Source organism: Chrysemys picta, chromosome 1 (assembly GCF_011386835.1).
Source record: "Chrysemys picta bellii isolate R12L10 chromosome 1, ASM1138683v2, whole genome shotgun sequence".
Taxonomy (NCBI): Eukaryota; Metazoa; Chordata; order Testudines; family Emydidae; genus Chrysemys; species Chrysemys picta.
Window position 1 is genome coordinate 125,019,273 of NC_088791.1, and position 22,278 is coordinate 125,041,550.

At 45.8% G+C, this 22,278-nt stretch overlaps 1 protein-coding gene across 8 annotated transcripts in view; it reads left to right on the forward strand.

Moving 5' to 3' along the window:
• The window catches only part of PARVB (parvin beta), a 120,779-nt gene that overhangs the window by 50,346 nt on the left and 48,155 nt on the right, over nt 1-22,278 (forward strand). For 7 of the 8 annotated variants that reach the window (XM_008165976.4, XM_065583643.1, XM_008165978.4 and 4 more), the window contains exons 3-4: nt 2,134-2,204; nt 16,750-16,852. In XM_008165976.4, coding sequence (XP_008164198.1) covers nt 2,134-2,204; nt 16,750-16,852 — 174 coding nt within the window. Of the gene's footprint in view, nt 1-2,084; nt 2,205-16,749; nt 16,853-22,278 lie in introns of all 8 variants that reach the window. The other variant, XM_042848190.2, reaches the window with a different exon arrangement.

Below are 22,278 nucleotides of genomic sequence, written 5' to 3' on the forward strand. Positions count from 1 at the left end.
TTCTGATGCATCCAGCTACCTCCTCGATGCCTTCTAACTGTCCCACCCCACTCCACTTCCCATTTGTATGTCCTCCTTGTTCTCTTCCACTCATCCCACTCCACTTCCTGTTCTGTGTCCCTGTTCCATTTCCCGCTCCTTTGTGTGTCTTTTCCCTTCTCCTTCTCCCCTCCCTCCCAAATTGTGTTGGTCTGGCTGCTCCTTGGAGGTAGAAGGAGAAAATATTTCTCTTCTTTCCACTCTTCAGCTCCACAGCAATGGAGCAGATTGCACCTCTGCTAGACTTGCTCTGGGCACTTTCCTCCAGGCACAACTGAATTTGACCTAAATCCTTGTCAGTTTCACTATTGGTACTGCTGCTGGCCTTGACTCAGCATTATGTGCAGTTGCAGCAGAGTAAGCGCAGTCCTTGCTAGCTAGCAAATTTTACAGTGGGATTTGAAAAGGCAGGGAGCAGGAGAAAGGAGTGTGACGGGTTGGGTCATAGAAACCCCCTTGGGACTGCCACCTGATGTGCCTAGACTACCTCTGAGCCCGTTTTCCCTGGCAGCTTGAGACTTCAGTACCTTGCCCTGTTTGAGCCAGACATGCTTGCCTGCTGCAAACGCAGATCCAAGTCTGAACCATGTTCCCCACAAGCTGCAGGCTTAACTGAAAACACCTTAAGAAGTGTTCCTGTCTCCAACACTCAGATAACTAGCTCCCAATGGGGTCCAAACCCCCAAATAAATCCGTTTTACCCTGTATAAAGCTTATATAGGGTAAACTCATAAATTGTTCGCCCTCTATAACACTGATAGAGAGAGACGCACAGCTCTTTGCCCCCCCCCAAGTATTAATACTTACTCTGGGTTAATTAATAGGTAAAAAGTGATTTTATTAAATACAAAAAGTAGGATTTAAGTGGTTCCAAGTAATAACAGATAGAACAAAGTGAATTACCAAGCAAAATAAAATAAAACACGCAAGTCTAAGCCTAATACAGTAAGAAAACTGAATACAGATAAAATCTTACCCTCAGAGATGTTTCAATAAGCTTCTATCACAGACTGGATGCCCTCCTAGTCTGGGCCCAATCCTTTCCCCTGGTACAGTCCTTGTTCCAGCTCAGGTGGTAGCTAGGGGATTTCTCATGACTGCCGCCCTCTTTATTCTGTTCCACCCCCTTATGTATCTTCTGCATAAGGTGGGGATCCTTTGTCCTTCTCTGGGTTCCACCCCTCCTAAATGGAAAAGCACTAGGTTAAAGATGGATTCCAGTTCAGGTGACATGATCACATGTCACTGTAAGACTTCATTACCCACTTGCCAGCACACAGGTATACAGGAATACTTACAAGTAAACAGAGCCATTTACAACCAATCGTCCTGGTTAATGGGAGCCATCAAGATTCCAAGCCACTATTAATGGCCCACACTTTGCATAATTACAATAGGACCTCAGAGTTATATTTCATATTTCTAGTTTCAGATACAAGCATGATACATTTATACAAATAGGATGAACACACTCAGTAGATTATAAGCTTTGTAATGATACCTTACTTTTGCATGAAGCATATTTCAGTTACATTTTATTCACACTCATTAGCATATTTTCATAACCTCATATGGAGAGCACCATCACAAGGAGGATGACCCATAATCCCATGTCACCCCTGTTACAGGGAGCATAATGCAGTGAGCTTACTGGGTTCTTTAGGATGCTGCAGTCTGATGATGTAGCTTAAAAGGAAAATTAAATAACCGATGAAAGAATAAATTGATCATCATTGTTAGCTGGGTGCCACTAATGTGCTCCGGTCTGTCTGGAGAAAGACATAGCCCTGCCCCAAGGAGCCTACATGATACAGGAGGCTAGATGATACAGCCTGACACACACTATGCTGCATGACCTGATGAAGGCCAGTTGAATCTTATTTTAGGGAACTTAGTACTGTGTAATCCTTTAGTGTATCTCTAAAGAATTCCCCATGCTTTGATCACTTGATGTTCCCTCACTAGTATGATGACTAGACTTTGCCATTTCTTAATCAACTTCTAGCCAGCTTTATAAATAATAGCTCCTGTATTATCCTCGACAGTGTGTTCATGTCATGGCTCTAACTAGACATTTCCCTTCTCAATGGCCAGAGGAAAATGAGGAACGTACCATGATCGATCCCAACTCCAAAGAAGACTCCAAGTTCAAAGAACTAATCAAGGTAGGAAGTAAATACTTGTCTTGTTTTTTTTTTCTTCATGAAAAAATCTTTAGATTGCTATATGTAATCCTTTACAAACCAGAGATCTGTTACTGAGAATACATCTATGTAAAGGGATAATAATTCATGAACTGTCCTGGATATTGAGGTCACATACAAGTGCTAGGAAGTAAGGCCAACAGCAAAGAAGATAGCAGAAGAGGTTAGCAGACATCTGAGAGCCTGAGGATGCTTAGGGCGGGGAGATGAAGGCTACAGTTGCATTCCTTTAAATACTGAAGTGAGGCAGAGTTCAGCTTGAATCTAGCAATGATCACAATGCCATTCCTCATGACGTGAGAAACCAGGCTCCCTGTCATTGTGATAGCAGGGGAAACAGTTTTGGTAGGTGTGAGTTTGGGTTACAGGAAAGGAGCGCAGATGGATGAAATGATCAGTAGGGGAGGAATAGGCTTTTTCGCTGTGTGTGAAATTCTGCCATGGTGGATGAGGGCCCATACTCTGTTCTGGAGCCCCAGCAGTGCCCCTGTTCCAGGAAGGGGGCAGGTGAAATGGTTGTGCAGGGTGGTCTTCATATTTGCACACTGGGGGAGCGGGCGCCAGGCCAGGTCCAAGTGGCGAGGAGCATTGAGAGTATAGGAATATAGGCATTGCCATAATGAGCAGACCTGAGGTCCATCTAGTCCGGCATGCTGTTCTCTATGATGACTAGAGCCAGATGCTTCAGAGGAAGATGTAAGAACCCCACAGTAGGCAGATGTGGCATAATCTACCCCTCCCCCCCACATTAGGTGTCTCATTCTGGTCTCTTAAAGCTAGAGATTGGCTTACGGTTAAGCCCTAAAGCTTGAGGTTTAACATCCCTTCCACTATATTTTGTTGTTTATTCTGCTCACTCTGGATATTCTTGGTATCCATATAAATATTCAATCCCCTTTTGAATTCTTACTAAGTTCTTGGCCACAGTATAATTGCGTGTTGTGTGAAAATTATTTTCTTTTTCTAGTCTTGAATTTTCTTCTTTTCAATTTCATTGAATGTCCCTTTGCTTTTGTGTTATGAGACAGGGAGAACAGAAGCTTCTGATCTACCTGTGTGCTAGGGGAGGGACTGGATCTGTGATTGTCATGTATCTAGTAGCTGGGAGCAGCTGCACTGCGTGTGTGGAGAGGCAGCAGCTGTTATTCCAGCTCAGGATCTGTAGTATTGCCCCACAGCCTGTCCTATAACAGTTATCGACTCCATGCCACTCCAGCCCCAGTTCCCCACACAATGCTCATTTGCTCATGCTCTGTGTGAGGTGGAGGAGTCTAACCCAGAGTGCGTAGCATTTAGAAGGGCCAGTTTAAGGGTTAGGGTTATTGAGGTTAACCGAGTGAAGGATGGAACAGAGAGAAGTATTGGCAGGTTTGTACCCTAATGAAGTGGTTCTCAACCTGGGATCCGGGGGCGCCGCGAGCAGGTTTCGGGGGGCTGCGAAGCAGGGCCAGTGTTAGACTTGCTGGCTCCCAGGGCAGAAAGCCGAAGCTTGGGCTGAAGCTTGGGGGTCTGAGTCCCACCACCCAGGGCTGAAGCTGAAGCCTGAGCAATGTAGCTTCGCCAGGGCCCCAGTGGCGTGAGGACCCAGGCAATTGCCCTGCTTGCTATCCCCTAACGCCGCCCTGGCATTTATATGCAGAAAACCAGTTATTGTGGCACAGGTGGGCTGTGACGTTTTTATAGCATGTTGGTGGCGGCCTCAGAAAGAAAAAGGTTGAGAACCCCTGCCCTAATGCATCCTTTCTTCCCAGAAGCTTTCATGCTCATACTACTGTCTTACTACATTTCCTGTACTTGCCTCTCTGTGTGCGAGGCTTTTGATTTGTATTGCTTTGGTTAGAAACCACAGTGTAATAATGCTTAGATGTGTCAGAAAAATCTGGATTATGTAATCCCATAAAGGAGGAAAGGACGTGTGTTTTGATACATTCTTGTCAGGGTATCTTTACTTGGTACATCACTGGAGTGAATGCATGCTTCAAAGAAATACTACCGCATCCTATGTATGTACTTACAACAAACATACCCATCGTTGTATTATCAGCTTTAGAGAGGAGCTGTGTGCAAGTACACATGATATTCCCCTTGAATATGTTGCGGGCTAAAACCCAGTAGAATCTCACTCATTCTCACTGTGTTAATCCTCAGTGCTCCTCAAACCCCTAGTGGTCTCGTGCCACTTTTCCAAACTGTACTACTTGGTGTTCATGGCTGGCATATGAAGAATCAAAACTGAACCAGTGTGGTCAGAATAAGTGAACCAAGCACACTCTGGAATGTAGTCGACTTGATTTAAAATCTTGTTAGTTCACTACAAGATCTGTTCCTGATCCTGTTGAAATCAGTGGGAGCTTTGCTATTGAATTTAGTGAGACTTGGAGCCCTTATGCTATGGTCAGGTATGAATCTTTTGAGTCATTAATACAAATTAGCAAGGTTCTCCTCCCCTCAAAATCTGACTAGAGCGGGGATGAAGACTTGAGCCTTGATCCTGTAATGTGCTCCTCATAGGCACCAGGGTCTCTCTGCATGGATTTCATTGCAGGATTGGGGCCTGGTTCACCATTACTCAGCACAGTTGCTTACAAATCAGACTGGTAACGTTTTACTCCCACTTTGTACAGGTGCACATGATTGTACAACATTCAGGGCAATGGAGACCTGATTCCTATGTCCTGGAAGCCCCTAGGGGCTGTCTCCTCTGGACCATCCCAAAAGAGCCTTGTGTTTCTTCTTGTGGGGCCACCCCAGAGAGGAGAGCCATATATAAATGTAAATATTCGTTAACCATTCACAAGCATAATTTAAAGCAGGAGTTTGTACAATGGCATAGTTGGAAAGGAATTTGACGACTAACTTGGTGTGAGACTGTGAGGCAGAGAGGGGATTGAATTCTGCTGTGATTGTACCTGAATGACCTAGTGAAAGTGTGACGGGTTGATCTTCTCTTTGCTCTGTATTCTTTTGATGGGTCATTAAGCTGTCTTTTACTATTGTTGTTTATATGAGTTGCGGTAGCACCTAAGAACCCTAATTGGGGACCAGGACCCCATTGTGCTAGGTTAGGGTTACCATATTTCAGCAAGCAAAAAAGAGGACGGGAGGAGCCCCGCCCCAGTCCTGCCCTAGCCCTGCCCCTGCCCCTTCCACTCCCTCCCACTTCCCACCCCCCTCAGGACCCCCAACCCTCCCCCTGCTCCTTGTCCCCTGACTGCCCCCTCCTGGGACTCCTGCCCCTAACTGCCCCCCAGGACTCCACCCCCTACTTAAGCCTCCCTGCTCCTTGTTCCCTGACTGCCCCAACCCTTATCCAGACAGACCCCCGGGACTCCCACACCCCATCCAACCACTCCCCACCCTCTGACAGCCCCCCCCCCAGAACTCCCGACCCATCTAAACCCCTCTGCTCCCTGTCCCTGACTGCTCCGATCCCTCTCCCCACCCCTGCCCCCTGACAGCCCCCCCACTCCTTGTCCCCTGACTACCTCTCCTGGGACCCCTGCTCCTAACTGCCCTCCAGAACCCCCACCCCCTACCTAAGCCTCCCTGTGCCTTGTCCCCTAACTGACCCCTCCTGAGACTCCCCCCACCCTAACTGCCTCCCCCAGGATCCTACCCCCTACCTGTACCCTGACTGCCCAAAACCTTATCCACACCTCCACCCCCAGAAAGCCCCCCCCATCTCTTGACTGCTCCCTCCAGAACCTCCCTGCCCCTTCTCCGACCCCCTGGCCCCCTTACTCTGCCGCTCAGACCAGCGTGCGGGGGAGGAGGAGCAGGGGGAGGAGCTCCAGACTGCCGGTGCGAACAGCCAGCTGGTGATCTGCGACTGCAGGGAGGGAGGGAGTGCTCTCAGCTGCAGGGGAGAGGAGGGGGAAGTGGAGGAGGGGCTCTCTCTGACTGTCGGAGCCCCATGTAAGTGGCACCATCCGTCCGGCTGCCCTGTCAGCAGCGCGTGCTCTGCGGGGAGGAGTCCGGACATTTACAAATTCCCCCCAGACGCTATTTTTAACTCTAAAAGCCGGACATGTCCGGGGGAATCCGGACGAACAGTAACCCTATGCTAGGTGCTGTACAAACCCAGAACAAGACAGTCTGTGCTCCACAGAGCTTACAGTCTAAGGGTACGTCTATACTTACCTCCGGGTCCGGCGGTAAGCAATCGATCTTCTGGGTTCGATTTATCGCGTCTTGTCTAGACACAATAAATCGATTCCGGATTGATCCCGGAAGTGCTCGTCGTCGACGCAGGTACTCCTGCTCCGCGAGAGGAGTACGCGGAGTCGACGGGGGAGCCTGCCTGCCGCGTCTGGACCTGCGGTAAGTTCGAACTAAGGTACTTCGACTTCAGCTACGTTATTCACGTAGCTGAAGTTGGGTATCTTAGTTCGAAGTGGGGGGTTAGTGTGGACCAGGCCTAAGATCACCATTAAATAAAGAGGGGGAAAACTGAACAGTTACTTTGATAGCTTTAATTTTGATTCTAAACCTTTTCATGATTTCTTTCCCCTCTCTCAAAAGTGGATACATCTACAGTATTTAATCCCCCTTCTTAATTGTTCCCACTCCACTCACATACACACTCACAAATCAGTGTTGTGAAAAACAGAGTCAGGGCAGGGAAGCCCCTGGGAAAATGAACCAGGGAATCTAACGGTGACATATTGTTTAATACCTTTTGGCTCCACAGAAAAAGATTGTTTAATCTCTTCTTCCCTGCTGCAATAAGAGTTGTATCCGTAGTGGATTAAGCACCGCAGGCTTTTGTGTGCATTTGGAAGTGATTAAAACATAACTGTCCTAGCTCTGGGGGAGACAGACTGTAGAATCCCACTGTAATGCAGAAAGAACAAAAGGGAAAATAACTTTTCATCCCACCAAGCATAGTAAATCTTTTATACTGAATGGCTGCTGTGTGGAGGACGTGATAATAGATGCTTTGAATGCTCTTACAGAACTGAAAATGAGCACAAGCTAGAGGTGGGCTTAGAAAAGAAAAAAAAGTGATGTTTAGTATAATTATATATTTTAAAAATAGTCTGGCACAATGGGTCAGTAGGAAGTCCAGCTGCAAAGAACAACTAGATAATCAAATAAATCCCATCAGTGGCCATCAATCCTTGTTTTCCACTTCATTCGCAGCTGTGTGTAGCAAATTACAGTTCTGGTTTTGGTAGAACAGTAGATTCTGATTAGAGTTGTATGAAATTTACTAGATAGCCCAAAGCTGGATGCTCAGATCAAACATAAGAACTGAGACAATAATTCATAGTAAATAGCTTATCCAGGAATTTTTGGACTTTTTTGCTGTGGGCAGGGCCGGTCACTTTCAGGGGCAGCATTCTGGCCCTTTTTTTTTTTTTTTTTCGCTTCCGGTGGCAAAAGCTTAGAGCTGGCCCTGGCAGCAGCAGCACGTTGTAGATGGGGGGCGCCCTGGGGCCACCGCGGTTCGCGCCGTGGGGGAGCAGTGCCCGCACCTTGTGGCTGGGCAGGCTCCGAGCAGGGGACACTCGGGCTGGGGGCTGCCCCGCGGGACACGCAGAGCCGCCCCGCGGGACACGCGGAGCCACCTGCAAGTGCCGCAGGGTGGCCGCCCCCCAGCCGGGGCTGGGCGAAGCGTCCCGAGCCGCCCAGGGACTGCGGCACGGTGGCCAGAAGCAGCAGCAGCAGGGCCATAGAGGGCGGGGCGCTGCCGTGTGGGGCCCGCATCCCGCTCTCTGGGGCTCTGCTCCCTCTGGGGCTACCCTGCCCCGGCTCCTCAGCTCCCTGCCGGGGCAGTCACCCGGCTCTACCTTCCCGGGTCCCGGCCAGTCCTGGAGGCGGGATCCCTGGCTGGAGGGACCCTGGGCTGAGGCACGGCACGGGAACCTCGCTGCTTACCCCGACCCTGCCAGCGCCGGACCGGATGGAGGCAAGGGGGGAGTGGGCGGAGTCAGCACTGGTGTGGGGGAGCCCAGGGCTGGGGCGGCAGGGGGTAAAGGTGGGTTGGGGTGTGGTGGAGAGTCCGGTGCTGGGGTGGCAGGGGATGCGGGTGGAGGAAGGCACTGGTGGTGGGGGTATGTGGGGGGGAGGAGATGAGAGCCCAGATCTGGGGTGGGGGGCAGCCACAATTTTTTTTTGCTTGAGATGGCAAAAAGCCTAGAGCCGGCCCTGGCTGTGGGTGACCGTCTTAAACTTTTCTCAAACTCATTTGTTCTTGGTCTGTGGCTTATTTGCAAACAATTTTATGTGAGTATTTGGAATTCAGATTTGATGGTTACTTTTGATTGTTCACTTGGGTTGCTTGGTATGTGGCTCTTCTCTGATTAGATAAGCATGTCATAATTCTTAGGGCTTGTCTACATGACCCTGCAGTCTGAATTATCAGGATCTGAACTGCAGCACACACCAAAGTGCTGCATTGTAAATGCCCCAGGTGGAGATAAATTAATGCAAACGAGGTACCTTTTAGTTTGCACCAGAAGTGTCCACATGGGGCAGTTACAACACATCACTTTGGTGTGCACTTCAGTTTATGCCCTTATAGACAAGCCTTTATCATCAGGTTTCCAGTATGAATGTTCTTGTTTACATATTTAAAATTTGTTTCCCGTTAATATCCCGAATCATTGCTTTAAGTTTCTCTGTTTTGGTGAACATTCCTACCATTAAATTGTTAGAGTAAACACCTAAGTGATGTGAACGTAGTTGAAACCAATCCATTTAAATAATTCTAATGAGTACTCAGGGATATTTGTAAGCTATTTCACGTCTACTGAATAACTTCAAATATTGTGATCTTCAGAGTAATGCAGATTTGAATCCCCTTGAACTCTCATATCTGTGTTCTGTTGTAGGTTGGAAGGGGCCTAGTTTTTGGTTCTGGTCCAGATACAGCCAAAGAGTGTAATTTCCAAAAGTGTCTAAGACCCAGATTTTAAAAGGATTTTGGCATTTCTCTACTTAGTATTACAATTCTTCATGGACTTAGAAGCCTACATCTCATTGAAAGTCAATGGGATTTAGGCTCCTAAATCAATTAGCACTTTTGAAAACTTTATCCAAAATCTCATGTAAACACCTATTCTCTTAGGATTTCCCCCATTCTAGCTGAGGGAAATCTTGCAACATCCATGTCACAGTTTCAGGATTAACTGCACCTTTGATCTCCCTCCTTGATGGCATCCACTTAAGGTTCAGACTTCCCAGCACTCACCTCTCTTGGGGTGGAGAACTGGCCTTTCTCCCTTTAGACAGTGGGGTTTAGGCTTGCAGTCCCTCTGCACCTTCCTGTGGGTTTCCCAACAGATCTGAGCAGGTTACAGAACCTGTCATTAACTTTTTCTCCAGAGACTACAACACTGTACACCGGTTTACCAACCAGCCTTCACAAAGCTGCATTTATTCTTAGGGCAAAAGCATTACAGAGAATATCTATAAAAACAATAAAAGAACCTACACGCATGCTAAATGCTTACCAGAGGTTACCCCCAACCCCAACATAAGGCTCTGGCAGGCATCAGTCTTTCAAACCCCACAACTGGCTTTGCCCCCTTGGTTACAAGTTCATGTCAGTTTTTAAATCGGGAACCAGATACTGACTGATACCGACCGGTCAGTTCAGCTGTTTCTTTATACAGCTCTTGTGCCTTTGATCTCCAGTCTCCAGGAACAGGTCATTGGTCAATCAGTCAATGGCCCTCTCAGGGTGTAGCTTCAAAAGGCTGTTTTTTGCGCAACCAGGGTTGTGTAATTTGCATTAATCACTCCTTGGGGATTCCTCAGTTATTGTCTCAAAAATCCATGCCTGTCTGGCATATTTGAAGGAGTTTGAACTCCTTACACTTCCCAGGTCTCACATCTGTCACAATTAGGGTGACCAGATAGCAAGTGTGAAAAATCAGGACAAAGATTGGGGGGTGATAGGTGCCTATATAAGACAAAGCCCCAAATATCAGGACTGTCCCTACAAAATCAGGACATCTGGTCACCCTAGTTACAATCGGCTGATCTTACAAGGTTTCTGCCATTTAGGATCAAAATCTTGCAAAGAGAGCTTGCAGTGTTTTGTTGTTGTCAAATTTAAACCTGAAACCTATCCCTTTCAAGTTCAGATTCGACAGCCAAATCTTGCAAGCTATTTTTGACAGAAACAGAGGTGAAAGTAAGCCAGTCTGGTCCGGTGTACCGGCAAGAGGCAATAAGCCGTGCCGGACTGGACCGGCTTCCACGACGGTGATTTAAAGGGCCCAGGGCTCCAGTCGCTGCGGGGAGCCCCGGGCCCTTTAAATCTCTGCTGGGGCTCCGGCAGCCAGGCTTGGGCAGGGATTTAAAGGGTCCGGAGCTCCGTGGAGATTTAAAGGGCCCGGGGCTCCCCGCAGCGACTGGAGCCCTTGGCCCTTTAAAGGAGCTCTGCTCCTTTAATTCGTCCCGGGGCTCCCAGCCGCCTCTCTGTAGCTGGTAGCTCCGGGGTGATTTAAAGGCCTTGGGGCTCCCAGCCGCAGCCGGCGCCCCAGGGCCTTTAAATCTTGAACGGCCCCGCCTCTTCCCCTTGAGGCCATGCCCCCGCTCAGGGCTCCGGCGTACCGGTAAGTCCTTTACTTTACTTTCACCCCTGGACAGAAACCTTGTAAAATCAACTGATGTTTTGGCCCTTGAACAGTCTTCTAAACGGAATCGTGCTCCAAGCAATGCTACTTGGTCAATCCCTGACCTCAACAAACATTTTCAGTTAGTTTTCACTCCTTCAAGATTAAATGCATAGTTTGTGTCAATCAGATATGATGAAGACAAAACTTAAAATGAAACCATTGAGCTGTGAGCTTTGAGCATGGGTTTGCGAGTTTTTACAAAGGCCTACCATGTGACTAACCGGGACAAGTTTTGTTAAAAAAAAAAAAAAAAAAAAGCTAGATGTTCAGTCTTACAAATAAAAAAAATCTGTTTGTCCAGAAACAGCCCGCACTGAAGGTTTGCCAAAAGGCTTGTAGACCTGAATGACTTACACCAGCAGTTTCCACACTCAACCACACAGTGAGCTAAGCTATCTTGTTTTTTGCATGCTTTCACATTCTCTTGGAGAAGGATCTTCCAACTCTTGTTTTAATGACCTTTTGCTTGGAGTTGGCTTTCTTTGCTCTGTTTGGTTACTCGGCTTCCTGCTTTCCCATTGTGCCAGATGCTCTTATGTACTCGTTTTGTTTTTATTTTGTGTTCTTTATTTGCAACGGCGGTGACCTCGGGCTCTTTGTCCTTGATCTCTGCAAGTTTGCTCTGAACAAGTTTCAATGTGTTCTGGGGCAGGCAGCCTTTCTAATAAAGCACTTTATGGGACTGGTGAAGTTTGATGCAAAAAATGAGCTTACCTGTGTATAATACGAGTCAGCCAGACAGGACAGTTTTTTTTTTCCTTGTAGGATATTCACACCGTTTTATTTCTGGGTTCTGCCTGGTGGCAATTTCAATTTTCAGCCCAGCACTTGATAATAAAACATGGCTCATTAAATCCGACATAAGAGTTTGTCCTAAAACTGGTTTAATAAATATGTGTGTCAAAATTTAAAGCACCACTGGCATGTTTATGCAATTTATTATGCATATATGTGCCTGGGGATCTGATACAGTTGGGGATTGTTTTTATATGTCAACGTCTGTATGAGGCAGCAGGTGAGAGGAGTTGATTTTACTGCAGTTTTAGAACTGCTACTAGCCAAATACTATAGAACCACTAAGAGAAATTCCACTTTTAGGAATTTAAGACCCTGATCCAGCAAAACACTTAAGCATGCACATAACTTTGAGCACACAAATACTCCCACTGATTCCAGTGGGACTAATCACATGCTCAGTTAAGTACATGCTTAAGTGCTTTGCTGTGTCTGAACCTATATTGAGCGGCTTAAACAGTCAGTTATTGCAGATAATTGGCTAGATTGTGCCTCTGTCTTTGTGTAAATGGGAGACTTGGAAGACATGAAGAATTAAGCCTCTGTGGGGAAAAAATCTGTTTCTGTTGTACATTTTAAATAAAACCAAATGACTCTGTTTCTCCCCTTGAAAGAGTTAAAAAGATCCAATGCAGAGAGCATTTTTTCAGGTTTCCTCAGCAAGACACAAGCTTTTGCAATCAGGAAATCAAGAGGCGGTCTGGCTAACTTTGGTTTTTGAAAACTGCAGCTCTTGTCAGTCTCTGAGGGCTTTTTCAAAAAGGTTTGGATGGATTACATTTTAATTACAAATTCATTTTCTCTAGGAGGGCTGGTACTGTGGGCTGCATATTAAATGAGTTTTTAACATTTTTTGCCCTCCCCCCCCCCCGCCCTTCAAATGTAGCCATTGTATTAATTTTTTTTAGAAACCTGACAACTAGTCCTTGTTTTATTTCTCTCTCCTTTATGTGCTTTTGCCAAGAGATCTTTTTTATTCTAAATTTAAACGGTGAGTGCTGTAACTTTAACTCCTTACATAGGGTAACATTTTCCAAAGTACTTAAGTGACTTGGAAAATCAATGGGATTTAGGTTCCTATTTTGAAAATGGTGCTTGAGGCTCCTAATTCACATGGATCCTTTTCAAATCTGTTTACCCATGGTCTGTCTCTCTCACAATAGTGACAGAGAAGAGATTGAGAGAGACTAGAAAGGTGATGAAGTAATTTCAGTCACAATCTTTTGTGCCAGATTTTCAAGAGCTTAACACCCAAAAACTGCCATTGTTCTCAATGGAAGCTGCTGCGGGCTGAGAACTTTTGAACGTTTGAAACTCTAACCACTTCAATGCGCTTTAAAAAAAATCTGGCCCTCTTCTTTTAAGCAATGATGCTAATCGTGTATTTCTTTATAGCTTCTTTCTTGCTAAATATTTTCTATTGCTGTTCAACAGTTATCGAGGTGGTGTAGTTCAGGAAGAGGCTGTAATATCTCTATTTTACCATCTGAGACAAGAATGTGTCTACTTAATTGGGAGTTGCTTTTTACTGGAGTTCTTTAACATTACAGACTGTTCACTGAGGCCTGTCTTTCTCTCCCACCCCAACCCCCATTTCCTCCTTCTCTTCCTTTCACTGTAATGGTCCCTTCCCACCCTAACCTCATTCTCCCCCTTACCAACGAGTCTGTACTGCCCTGCTGCCCCCAGAAGGGGGCTATAAGTTAGTAGGCTGGAGTTCCCTGACCTAGTCTGCAAGGGCTGCTCTGGTCATGTGCTCTGCCCTATTGAGTAATGCCTTCCAAACTGTTCTACGCAGGATGCACCCCCACTTACTCTGCCCTGGCTGGGTGTAATCTTTGGCCAGCTGACAATGGCTGGGATTGTCATAGGAGTGTAAGGGAGTAGGGCACCTCGTTCGCATTGAAATCTGAGAGGATGTGAGTGCCTAACTCCCTTGGGCTCTTTCGAAAATCTCAGTCTAAATGTCGAGGAGAAGAACGGAGGGGTTGGTGCCCCTATCAAGACATGGCCTGAGAAGAGATCACTGAAGGGCTACGACATGCGGTGCCCAAAGAAGGAGAGGATGGGTACTTTATTGTATACATTGAGGAAGTGATGTTGACTTGGCTGGAGTGAATGACGAAGCAGATACATGTAACTTCTTTATGAACTCACAGAGGAGCAATGTCTAAACCTATTGCAGAGCATTTAGTCATCAGATGCCTTTAAACTCTATCACCCTCTTGCTCCCCCCCCCCCGCATTGAAAAATACATAACACATGAGTCTCTTTAGTTATGTGCTTATATCCTGCACAGCATTAAAGAGCTGCTGCTATTGCCTCATGGAAATCTGTTCAAAACATTTTTAATTAAAAAAAAAAAAAAAAAGACTTGTAGAGCCTTCTTTTTATTACCAAGTTTCTTTTCCTTCCAGGCAGCTTAATGCAAAGGGCAGATGTGATGTTCGTACCCACAAACCTATCCCAGTTCACCCTGAGTCAAGGGCTTGCTATGTTGTCCAGCTGAAACTTGTGAAAAATTGTGCTTTTTCTTTTTAGCCCTGATTTTAGTAGCTCTTCTTCATTTCTACAGTATCATGGAGACATTTAAGAATCATGTTAGAGGTGCACGTGATTTATGAATATTAAGAGCTTGTCTACATGGCACTGGCAAAGCGCCCTAGAAGGGTGTGATTTTTTTTTTTTAAGCTTTCTAATGTGCTGCACTTTAACAGACCCATGTAGGTCCTGCTAAAAGGTACCTATTTTGTGTTAATACGAGCTAGGTACCTTTTAGAGCAGGGGTAGGCAAACTACAGCCCGTGGACCGTTTTAAACAGGCCCACGAGCTGCACCAAGCGGTTCGGCCCTGCTCCAGCCAGGGCGCAGGGTTAGGGCCACGCCAGCAGCTTCCGGAAGCTGCAGCATGGCCCCCCTCCAGCTCCTACGCGCTCCAATGGGAGCTGCAGGGGCAGTGCTTGTGGACGGGGCAGCGTGCAGAGCCGCCTGGCCATACCTCCACGTAGGAGCTGGAGAAGGGACATGCCGCTGCTTCCGGGAGCCGCTTGAAGTAAGCGCCACTCGGAGCCTGTACTCCCTGATCCCCCTCCTGCTCTCCAAACCCTTTAATCCCAGACCGGACCACCCTCCTACACCCCAAACCTCTCATCCCCAGCCCCACCCCAGAGCCCGCAACCCCAACCAGAACTTGTACCCCTTCCCGCATCCCTGCCCCAGCCCTGATCCCCCACCTGCCGTCGGAACCCCTCGGTCCCAGGCCAGAGCACCTGCCTATACCCCAAAGTCCTCATCTCCAGCCCCACCCCAGAGCCCACACCCCCTCCAACACCCCAACCCCAATTTTGTGAGCATTCATGGCCCGCCATATACTTTCTATTCCCTGATGTGGCCCTCGGGCCAAAAAGTTTGCCCACCGCTGTTTTTAGAGCATGCCAGCAGTGTCTACATGGGGCAATTAGAGTGCAGCACATTAGTGTGCTTTACCAATTACATCCCTCTGGCGCCCTTTGCTGGCCCCATGTAGACAAGTCCTAAGTGTCTCTCTCTGCTGCTGTGAGGTAGCTTAATACAGCTGAATCTCACTAACTTGTATAAATTAGCCAAATACACCTTGTAATCAGCACACCCCACATGCCTGTTTCTCCCAGTGTTGCTGACTCTTGTGATTTTTGTCACACATCTCGCAATATTTGTTTTTTTAAGTCCCAGCTCCTGTCATCACAGGATTATAGAAAAATCTCCGCTTTCATATAGAAAAACAAAGTAAGATCCAAATGCTCATGGCTGAGGAGAAAAGGTGGAAATGGGGATTCTAATCAGAAAGCAAATCAATGGAATCCACAATTTCATATATATAACATTTAAAACCTTATGATTTTTAAGCCATTCTCATGATTTTTGGGGGCCCTGCCTCATGGTTTTTGAAGACTTGAGGTTGGCAATACTGCCTCTCCACTTATAAGCAAAAATTTAATAGCAGAAAGCAAGGTCTCTTATTACAAAAATTACATTACTTCAGCAAAATGTACTTTTATATATAGAGCTTAACACAGTAAACTGGAGTAAAACAAGTGATGAACTACATTTTCCCCGTGCTAGTGCCAACTAAACAAAGGCATGACACTGTTTTGCCTGTTACTTTTAAGGGGATTATGTCTGAGGCCTGACAAATTTAATACTATTCCCTTTTTAAAAGATTCTTTATGTTCCTTCCTGCTTCAGCTAGCACATGCAAGATTTTATAGTTAAGCTAATTTAGGATATGGGACCTGTCATGCACAGTATAGAGTGACTGTCGGACTGGCTCAGTGGGCTAGAATTTTGGTTCCACACGACTCCCTCTGTCTGTATTGTGCTGCGGGTGCACTATGTAAAGTCTCATTCAGGTCACCAGACGTCCCAATATTAGGGGCTCTGTCTTATATATGCAACTATTGCCCCCCGCCCTCTCCCCCAAAAGTGTCCTGATTTTTCACACTTGATATCTGGTCACCCAACTTCTCATCCATTTATTGCTTGGGTTGATAAAGGTCTGGGATTATTCTTCAGGGAGTCTATTTAGCCCATAGTAGGAGCTAGAACATATTGTCTTTGTAAAACACCCGTCCCTTTCTGGCCAATGACCTAACAGCTGTGAAATACTGTTTAGTGTGCATATATACCGCTGCTCTGCTGTGCTCAGGTCTTTGTGACTGTTGCCCTCTAGTGACTGGCTTAGAGATCTTTTTAAAGCCCAATATTGTATTAATTGCCTATAACAGAGAATTAGCTCAAGTGGTAAAAGCCTGTGTTTTGGGAGCAAAAGGACCTGAATGGAATAATAGATGTCAGTGAGCTGTATATTTTCATCATCTATTACTGACTGGCTCTAGAGAGGGAGAGAACTCTTGCAAAATCTGGGCTCCAAAAAAGTTGAAGTGTCTCTTCGCCACCTGATCTCTCTGTTGTTTGGAAGTAAATATACAAGATGATTATTCATGCAGGGTTACCTGTTTCTGGTCTTTACTTTGATTGCTGCTTGTGATACAAGTAACACACTTCAGTGATTAGACACTTGCCTCCCATCTCCATTCTCCCAGGTTCTAATTGACTGGATTAACGATGTCCTGGTGGAAGAGAGAATCATTGTTAAGCATCTTGAAGAGGACCTTTATGATGGGCAAGTGCTGCAGAAGCTTTTGGGTGAGTTGAAGCTACAGAAGGGGGGGCTTTGCAAAGAAGTCAGCCCCTCTGGTTTGATGGCTAGTTGCCCCCCCCACAGACTAGCTATCTGCAGCTTTGGTAAAGTTAACTATTCAGCCCATCCACTTTAGCCATCAGGCACAGTATCCGCCTGTCCTATCTTTCTGCCCATCTGTTCTGTTCATGTGACCAGGTAAGGGATTGGAATAAACGAGAATCCTGCTCCCCGGAATGGGTGATTCATGCTGATGTCTAAACTCCGCTCACCCAGGAGAACATCCCAGATAGATGAAATGGTGGGTAAGGAGACGTGCTAATCTTGGTCAATCAAAGTGAAACTGGCCTAATGTTAGATCTAGTGTGTCCACTTTTGAAAGTCTTTGGGCTGAGAACAATCCATTTAATAAATTATAATGGTTCATCTTTTAGGTCAGAGTGGATGCTTTTTCAAAAATTAACTTTGTACAATGTGGCATGACTGGGGTACACACTCTGTGCCCTTACACGCGTCTTGGGTTTGGGGGAGAGAGGATCTTCAGTCAATCAGTGGATTAAGTGATAGTGTAGACAAAGCCTTAGAGCTTCAAGTAGTAGAAGATCGGAGACATGCTAGAGAAACAGGCTCATAGTTTCCTTAATTCTCGTGACCCGCAGATTGAGAGTGACTACCCATGGACCATTGTCAGTGATCTGGAGGGGCTGGAGTGAGGGGTTTCAATTATGCTAATTTAATGAGCCTTTATGGATGCTGCTTGCTGAATTTCCCCCATGTGCCACTTAGAAAGAGCCCCACAGTGTTCCGGTAAATGGTCACAAAATCTTTTAAACATTGATTAACAATAATGGCTTTATTGTGCAATGAAAACTCCTCAAAACACAGCTTGAAGGGGCTCAATAAAACGGGAGGAGAGCTTTTAAAATAAATTTTAAACGATTTATTTTGGAAGTTTTAACAAATTTACAGATCCTTGCCTTGTAAATGTCAGAAACAAAACGAACATTACAACAGTTAGCTTTTGTGTAAAGAGGTATTATCCAGGAATATAGTCACCAGCTCTTTCTATCTAACAGGGCGTTACCATATTACAGAGTGACCATCATTACAATACCTATGTTTCTAGTGACTTTATGAAATGGAGTGAAATCTCTATGCACATGTAGTTAACAGACCAGGTATCTCTCTCAAATGTTAATATTAAAAAAAATAAAAATTGGATAGTTGTGCTAGGGTTTTTTTTTCTTTTTGCAGGTGAACTTTGAGTACTAAATAAAAAGTAACCCAATATCTATCTGTCCTCTGTCTATTTTGCTGGGTACGTAATCGGAGTGTCAGTTTTTCCATAACCACAACCTCATATACAATTTTTTTTTTTTTTGAACCATTCCTCAATGGTTGGTCTATTTTGCTTTTTCCAATGAAAGGCTACCAATAGCCAAGCAGCTACTAGCAGATGAGAGATTAATTCTTCATTTCCTTTCAGGGGTGCTGAGAGCCATAGAACCAAACTGTAAACCCTGTACATGATGGAAACCACTTCAAGCCAGGGGGTGTGGCAGCACCCCAGCACCCCTAGTTCCAGCACCAATGTTTGTGTGACCATTTCCCCTAAGAAGCCCTAGGAGGATTACCAAAGGATCCATTTGGAAAAAAATATCCAACCATTTGTGATATTTGGTTACAAATTGCATCCCAATATTCGCTAATGACTGGACATGTCCACCATATATGCATGAAATCTCCTTTTTCGCCACAGTTTCTCCAACATTTCCCCCGATTCAATCTCTCTCTATTTTTTGACTTGGCCTAAGTGTGTGTATGGTTGAGGCCATTGAAACAGTATTTTAAAGAATTTTTCTTTTTTTAGTGCTACAGACTGAGGTTGCTGGTTCTCTTTTCCACATCAAACCCTATTCCTCTGGAGTAATTTGTCTATCCACATCCTTTTCCCAGCGTGTCATATATGGACACTGTTCCTCACAAAAAAAAAAAAAAAAAAAAATTGTCTGCAAAGATTAATATAAAATAGTTATAATTTTTTTTGTTTCCTAATTGACCAGACTCCATTGCTTCTATTAAAGATAGCTTTCTGTAATCAACTTTTCTAGAGCACCAAGAAGCAGAATGCCTGACTTAAAATGGAGGAGCTTTAAACACTGGCTGGTGAGGCTATGACTGAAGGTGGGGATATCCCTTAGCTGAAAGTGTTGGCACAAACGTGAATGGCTAGGGATCGGTGGTTGCATTCAATAGACTATATTGTTTCTATAGAATTCCTTCCTAGCCAATGGCCCTCAGCCACAGCAATTTAGAATAACAAGTATTCAGACATGTCAGTATAAATCAAAAGTTTTGGCAGGGCTCCCTCCATGTTGGGTGCCCCAGCCAGCCATTTTTAATTGAGGTGCTCCTTCCTACAAAGTGTGCTGCTTGGGCAGCACTTCAGAATAATTGAGGTGTGCTGCCCATTCTCTAGGAGTCAGTTTCAGCATGCTGGGGAGCTGGCGCCAGTCAACGGTGAGAAACTGAGAATTCTCTGCTTATGGGAATTCCTGGTGTGTGGCTCCCAACTAGCTGCAAGGGATAATAAAAGGGCAGAAATATGGTCTCTGCTTTCCCTTACACACGTTGTGGCTTCAGCAAGTGGCGGTATACTAAATAATCTGACGTGGGTGTTCATCATAGGGAGAGTTTATACAAATCAGTGACCTTCTATTGAGGGCACAGTGGCACAACTCTGCAGACACTTAGGCCAGGTCTACATTATGAACTTACATCGGTATAACTGTCGCTCAGGGGCGTGAAAAATCCACACTTTCGGGCGATGTAGCGATACCGACCTAATCCCCGGCGTAGACAGCGCTATTTCGATGGGAGAAGCTACCGCCTCTCTCAGAGGTGGATTAACTATGCCGATGGGAGAAGCTCTTCACTGAAGTGTGACAGCAACGTGGCCGCACTGCTGCAGCACTGTACGTGTAGACAAGCCCTTAGACATGTGCTTAACTTTAGGCATGTGCATAGCTTTGTTGATCTCAGTGGGAAGTCTTGTGAGTAAAATTATGCATGTACGAGTTTGCAGGATCCTTGCCGGGTTGCCTTTCCCCCCATCTTCTGCCATGCAGGCCTGCCTCTTCTTCACAGGAGAACCACGGTCATCACAACTGGGCTCCATCTCGTGCTCTAGTCAAGGCTTCTTGACTGCTTTGGCCATAGCCATTGCATTGTTGAGGCTAAATGTCTTCTTGTACTAGTGACACAGCAAGAGGCAATGAAGTATGTGGTGCTGGAAGGGCTTCTTTTGCTTGGGATCTCACAATATGTGAGCAAAGTTGACCCTTCATTTCACCCTTTTGCATGCACAAGAGGCTCATAAAGTACGTTCCTTCACCCCCGTGCACTGCTTGATTGTTATTGTTCCATTCATGTGAAAGCTGCTCTGAGATTTAATAACGGAATTCAGATTCCTTAGAGGACGTATGACTGGTGAAAATCAGGAACTTGTCATCTGGAGAATTCTGAAGCCACCCAGAGTGGCAGATTAGCCAATGGGTGACAGACTTATTTAGAGGCTGTGCTTCCTTTGCAGAATTTGATCAAGATGATAAGTAGTGCCACTTGGATGCCATGATATACATAGTGTCAGCATGAAAGATTAGCAAAATCCCTATTTGCTGGGCTGTCAATACACCCAATCCCTAACTTGTGCACTAAAAGGTGATCAATAACAATGAGGTGTATGACAAAAAATTCACTTCTATTGGATGTAAGGCTTCCTACCCCCTAAAAACATGTTTTAGCTGGGTATCAAGTGAAGTAAAGGCTCTGGGCTTCCACCCCCAAGAGCGTAGTGAGCTGGCCATTCTTCCCCGGGCCTGAGGAAGAGAAGAGGAGGTACCTTTTGCTGTACAGCTTATCGGAGGACAACTTGGTCTCTTTGCCTCGCCCCCACCAGTTTGAGGAAGAGTAGATAGAGGCAGCTCAACTCCAAGTTCATTGGCTTGACGGGGAGAGGGTTTAGGGGAAAGGAGAAACTCTAGTGTGTGGTTCTGGGGGACTAGTTCAGACGAACTATTGAGGAATCCCAAATTTTAGGAATATCTGTGATTTTTACCAAAACTTGCTGTGCCTTGTCCACTGTAAAATAAATAAAATAAATTTAATAAAACCCCCCACAAAAAACAACCAACCAATCAAGTTAGGCCTTGTCTATGAGAAAGTTATATCAGTTTAATATAAATTTATTTTTAAACCAACTTAGTTAAACCAGTATAAACCACTGTGGCTACATCTACACTACAGGGGGGGGTCGATTTAAGATACGCAAATTCAGCTACGCGAATAGCATAGCTGAATTCGACGTATCGCAGCCAACTTACCCCGCTGTAGGGATGGCGGCAAAATCGACCTCTGCGGCTTCCCGTCGACGGCGCTTACTCCCACCTCCGCTGGTGGAGTAAGAGCGTCGATTCGGGGATCGATTGTCGAGTCCCGATGGAACGCGATAAATCGATCCCCGAAAGGTCGATTTCTACCCGCCGATTCAGGCGGGTAGTGTAGACCCAGCCTGTGTAAATGCTTACTTTGGTTTAAGAGTTGGCTTACCTAGGTTATGTCTACACTATCAATTATGTTGGTATAACTTATGTCACTCGGGTGAGAATAAGCCACCTCCCCCCCCAAGCGACTCAAGTTACATCGACCTAAGCGCCGGTGAGGACAGTGCTATGTCGGCGGAGCTTCTCCCATTGACATAGCTACTGCTGCTCGTTGCAAGTGGATTAATTAAGTCAATGGAGAGCTCTCTCCCATTGGCTTAGTGCAGCTACACTAGAGAGCTCACAATGGTGCAGCTGCATCGGTACAGCTGAACTGCTGTAAGCTCTCGAGTGTAGCCATAGCCTTAGATTTAGCTTAAACCGACTCTTAGGGCAGGTCTTCACTATAGGGGGGGTCGATTTAAGATACGCAAATTCAGCTACGCGAATAGCGTAGCTGAATTCGATGTATCGCAGCCAACTTACCCCACTGTAGGGACGGTGGCAAAATTGACCTCTGCAGCTTCCCGTCGACAGCGCTTACTCCCACCTCCGCTGGTGGAGTAAGAGTGTCGATTCGGGGATCGATTGTCACGTCCTGATGGGACGCAATAAATCGATCCCCGAGAGGTCGATTTCTACCCGCCGATTCAGGCGGGTAATGTAGACCTAGCCTAAATTGACTTCAGCTAAACTGAAATAACTCAGGTTTCAACCAAAATAAGAGTGTCCACACGGCATTTGCACCAGTTTAAAAAAATCAGACCTTTAGTTAAAGTGGTGCAACTTTCTTGTGCAGACAAGGCCTTATTGTGTTGAACTCATTTAACTATAGGGGAGGAAAAAGGAAGGTACAATGGCTAAATTTTTGTTCTACCCTTGTGAAAATT